We start from the raw sequence: 5,244 nt of genomic DNA on the forward strand, positions 1-5,244 counted from the left end.
TTAGGAATGTTGCACCATTGACTCACCCATTGCCACACTGCCGAAGCTACAACGCATTCGGTGAAGATGTGATCCGTTGTCTCATACGCACTATCACAAAACACACAACCTACCAAATCAACTTTAATGTTTCTTTTTCTTAAAGCCTCCACTGTAGGAATATATTCATCTCAGCCCTCAACGCAAACAAGTTGCATTTTTTCAGAACCCATCGACACCATCTCATAACAAACAATGAGCAAGCGTCTATCGAGTCTTGTATAATAGACTTAATCGCCTTCACTGAGAATTCTTTAGAACCGCTGTCTTGCCAAACCCACGAGTCCTTTTTAGTTGTGAGATTAACCGAATTTAAAAGGCTCAACAACTTGTTTCACTTGTTCCACTCACTTGATGTTTCTATGGCCTTCTTCCACTTCCATGTTCTAGATACAAACTGCTCAGAAGTTCCCAGCCTATCCGCCACATAGCACAGTTTGTATTTTTCCAATCTGAACAGATTGAGAAAGGTATCTTTCAATGGTAAATTTCCCAGCCGTGTATCCACCCAAAACCTATTGTGTTTACCGTCCCCAACTATCCCTTTCATGAAATTTATCATCCTTAACCCTCCTATAACCGTTTTGCTTTCCACTTGAAAAATTTTACTCCAAACTCCTGAAATTAGCTTATTACAGGGACATGCTTATATAGCAACTTTATCAAATGACTACGTTTATAGTTATTTTACTAATAAATAAATATTTTATAAGTATATACATATTGTAATCCAACTTTTATTTTATTGTTAGATGTGAACTATTATTTTGTAACCGTGCATGCTATGATATAGGGGTGCTAAAAGGATCGTGTTCGTGGGTTGACGGGTTCAACCCGACCCGTACCCAAAAATTTTAGACGAACCTGAACCCGAACCTGACCCGAATATTCGCAGGCTGACCCGAACCCGACCTGTTCAACCCATTTTTTTTTATTTTTTTCAACAAATAAATATATTAAATTAACATCTACTATAAAAAACACAAGTTTATATAATAAAATTACATTAAAATCATAAAATCTTATGTCAATTTCTACTTTTAAGTTATAAGTATAGCATAAAATACACACACAATTTAATTTATTGTAATAAATATAATATAATAGAAATGGGTTAAACGGGTCAACCCGTCAACCCGACTGGGTTGACCCGAACCCGTTCAGATTAAATACAAACCCGTGAATTTTGTGATAGGTTCGTATCGTGTTTTCGGGTCGTGTCAGAAATTCACACCCCTGACTGCATGCTAAGTTGTTTTAACAATCATTTAATTTGATTCTATAATTGGCAAACGTCCCTTTTTTCACACATTTTTCCAATTTAAAAAAATGGATTTATCATCCTCTGATGAGAAATTATTTGGTGCGGTTCAAGCCACAGTCCAATTTATAGTTCATCATGTCGAAAGTTAACATCCACTTACAAGATGAGCTCGAATTAACTGGGATGCAAGGCTACTAATAATGGTCTCCTACGTGATAATTTTTCTAACACTCACATGTAAGATGAAGCTATTTTAGGCAACGTTTTCGCATGAGTCGACAGCTATTTGTACGGATAGTTAACGATTTGGAGCAGGAGTTTCAATTTTTCCAACAAATGTGAAACGCTAGAGGTAAACAAGGTTTCACTACTTTACAAAAGCGTACGTCCGCAATTCATCAATTGATTATGACACTAGCAAAGACTCATGGGATGAATATTTGTAGAAGTGTGGGAAACATCCGACCATTTTCCAATGAAAATGATTTCTTTCGTCTGTCGCAATTTTTGACCCTTTTTACTAGGAAAAGTAGTGAGTGTATGAGGGCTGGTAATGGAAATATTCATTTAGTTTAAGTTTGTTAATTTGGGTTCATTCAGTTCATCAGTTGCAACTTAATTAACTTTTAGTATAGCATTCAAAGTTATTACATAGTGATCAATTGTAATTGGGTCTTCAAATTAAAGATAATTCAATTTCAAACAAGAACATTAATGATACATAAGAAAACAAGCAACAGCCGTGCATACAACTTTTAACCAAGTGCTTGCTAATAGACGAGTACATACTAGACAAACAAAACCACACTAACACACAATGTAGAAATCACACAAGGTAGAACAATAACATAGTGAAAGCACACAACTATATGCTCCTGAATATTAACTTATAATCGTTTTAGCATCGCCGATAAGACCCTTAGGATTTCCTGTTAACACGTTAAATATCACACTAAGAGCCGTAGCCACCTTCTTCCGGTCTTTCGCCTTTTTCTTCCCCGTTACCATTTGCGTCATCCTATTCATATCGGCAGGAAACCTGTCTCTAATAGTCTGAAAAGGATCACATGTTCCTTTCATAAACGCCTTTTTCCAGTTTTCATTGATGATATTCATCACACACGACACATGATAACAGTACAAGCCACATGGTGAAACATAAGCCCATCCATCTACCTTAGAGCAAAGATTCTTATTATTGCAAATCAAACACGTTGCAGGTGCCACCTTGTGTAGGTTCATTGTAAGACCATCAAAAGCTTCCAAGGTGGGTTGATAAGCAAGACAAGATGGGTGCGCGTAACGCTTTACAAAATTGCACGAGCATCCGTAGTGATACCCTTTTATATTCTTCCCGCATACGTGGCATAAACAACCCTTCACAGATCTATTAGTGTAAAATTTAAAGACACATTTTGTGGAAAACGGGTGTTGCACCAAGGATTTAGGCTTCTCACATTCTTTGTGAGAAAAGAGGTTGCACTCGCTTTTTTCGCACGAGTAACTCATTCCGAATCCTAGTTGGCCGCATCTCTGGCAGAAATAAGGATGTTTAGCAGATTTTAGCAAAAAGTTGTGGTTATGGCTGCATTGAGACATTTTGATTTATGTATCCTGTTTCATATGAGATCATGTTGTAAGTATATAATATATACTATATATATATAAACAAGACCAAAGTCACAAGTTTAATAAAAAATAAGGATCTAAAGTTTAAGCCCGTAAAAGAGTACCTTGATCAATAGTGTTTCACTAGAGAAGATGAAATGCTTGAGTAGTTTAGAAGTACGATGTTCCATAAACATACATACATATATATATATATATATAAATATCGATGAGAACCGTGTTTTTATTTTTCTCTTGAGAGACGACCAAGACCTTTTCAAGTCTTTGTGTTTAACCCACTAACCGTTTAAATGTACTAATTAGTTAATGATATTCTTGTCTATTATATATATATATATATATATATATATATATATATATATATATATATATATATATATATATATATATATATATATACAGGGTCGGCCCTGAGAATTCATGTACCCTGTTCGAGCTCCAAAAAACGTGCCCTCGGGCCTGAATGAAATAAATAATTTAAACTAGTTTTTCAAACAACCGTGAACCGTTGACAAAAATATAGCATTCGATAAACAATGCAATTAACAAAATACATAATATAGTATTCAAATGAGTAACATACCATAAAAACTAATAAGCTAATAGCTAACCAATGATTCGTGAAGCCCTCCTTGCATTCTTGAGAGCAAATTGGTGAATCAACTCTTCACAGTTTAAATCACACCTGAATTTGACCAAAAAAAAAAAAGAATTCAGGCCTGAATTTGACAATCGTTTTTGTATAAATTACCAACAATTTAGTCTTCAACACAACAGAAAAATGGCATGAATTCGACAATAACTAATCGCCTAAACAAGGGCCTGAATTCGACAAAAAGAAACATAACAAATAATAACTAATAAGGGCCTGACTGAGTGAATTCGAGCAAAAACAAAACATAACAACTGAAGTACTGAACAAGGGCCGATTGACGATTGATGATTTGATGTTTACCTGAATACGTGATCCGTGATCGTGAGACTGAGTTTGTCGAACAGACTCTATGTGTGGTGGCACGGAGTTGCGTGTAAGACTGAAACCGAAGAACAAAAGAGTGCAGACTTTGTGGCTTCTGTGCGTGCAGGCTCTGTGAGTTCTTCGTTGAACCAGATCTGTCTCCTGCTCTCCTGTTAACTGTTTTTATTAATTTTTAAAATCATTTGGGTATTGGGCTCACTAACCTAATCCCAATGGGCTAACTAATCTAAACCATATGATTTTTTTTTTTTGTAAGTGGGCCTATGTCATCTTAGTATTTGTTTGGCTATACCCTATTAATTTTTTTTACATATATAATATCAGATTTTTTTTTAAGTTACGTGCCCTACAAAATTACGGGCCCTAGCCGGTGGTCCTCCCCGCCCACCTCCAGGGCCGGCCCTGTATATATATAGGGTTAGGATCGTGTGAGAAGCATTAGGCTAATTGGAAAACTTGAGAAGTATTCTGGACCACACATTTTCCCTAAGCTTTTCGTAATATACACATATGTAATCGTTTAAAATTGACTATATACTGTATTCATATGTGTATAATTCAAGATTTGACAATATACATATATGTATATAGTCAATTTTAAACTATACATATGTGTATATTACGAAAAGCTTAGAGAAATGTGTGGTCCAGAATGCTTCTCAAGTTTCTCAAATAGAGTGGACTTCTCTTAGGATCCCTACCCTATATATTTATATAGTGGAGGGTTCAAATGAGAATAAATTTTTTGTAAGAATAAAAAAGAAGAAATTTCAACCAATAAAAATCCTTCATTTTCCTTCATTTAATTTATGTATTTAATACTAGTGTAAGTGTATATTGGTAAATTTATATATAGTTGTCCTTTTTAATAGCTAACTACATTAAATTTGTAAGTTATTTTCAAAAAATATATTTTTCAAAGAAAAGTGTAGTATAAATTACGAGGTGTGTAGGATGAATTACGAGCTGTGTAAGATAGAATTCAATATGTGTAGTATACATTTCAAAATGTGTAGGATAAATTTTGATGTGTGTAGGCAAAAATTATAATGTGGAAGATGATAGTTTTTATGACTAAGTCAAAGGTAATAGTAAATAAGATGAGAGAAAAACTATTTAATGTTTTACAATTGTACCCTTTGTTCTTTTTCTTCTCAATTTAATTTTCTTCTCAAATGAACCTCCCTTATATATATATATATATATATATATATATATATATATATACTAGGTTATTACCCGGGATTGCTTCCCGGGCTCGGGAAACTTAGTTATATTAATTATTATTTGTTATTAATACGACCTCATTACATTAAGCATCTCATTGGATTCA

The 5,244-nt window shown here is 34.2% G+C and overlaps 1 protein-coding gene across 1 annotated transcript; it reads right to left on the reverse strand.

The window, feature by feature from the left end:
• Positions 1 to 1,978: 1,978 nt before the first annotated feature.
• On the reverse strand, positions 1,979 to 3,164 carry LOC110929833. The gene is made up of 2 exons (XM_022173021.2): positions 3,037 to 3,164; positions 1,979 to 2,917 (listed from the first exon to the last, which is right to left on the reverse strand). Exon 2 carries the CDS (start codon positions 2,900 to 2,902, stop codon positions 2,186 to 2,188), a length of 717 nt encoding a protein of 238 aa, XP_022028713.1. The 5' UTR covers positions 2,903 to 2,917; positions 3,037 to 3,164; the 3' UTR covers positions 1,979 to 2,185.
• Positions 3,165 to 5,244: the final 2,080 nt, after the last annotated feature.

This window comes from Helianthus annuus, chromosome 16, assembly GCF_002127325.2.
Source record: "Helianthus annuus cultivar XRQ/B chromosome 16, HanXRQr2.0-SUNRISE, whole genome shotgun sequence".
NCBI lineage: Eukaryota > Viridiplantae > Streptophyta > Magnoliopsida > Asterales > Asteraceae > Helianthus > Helianthus annuus.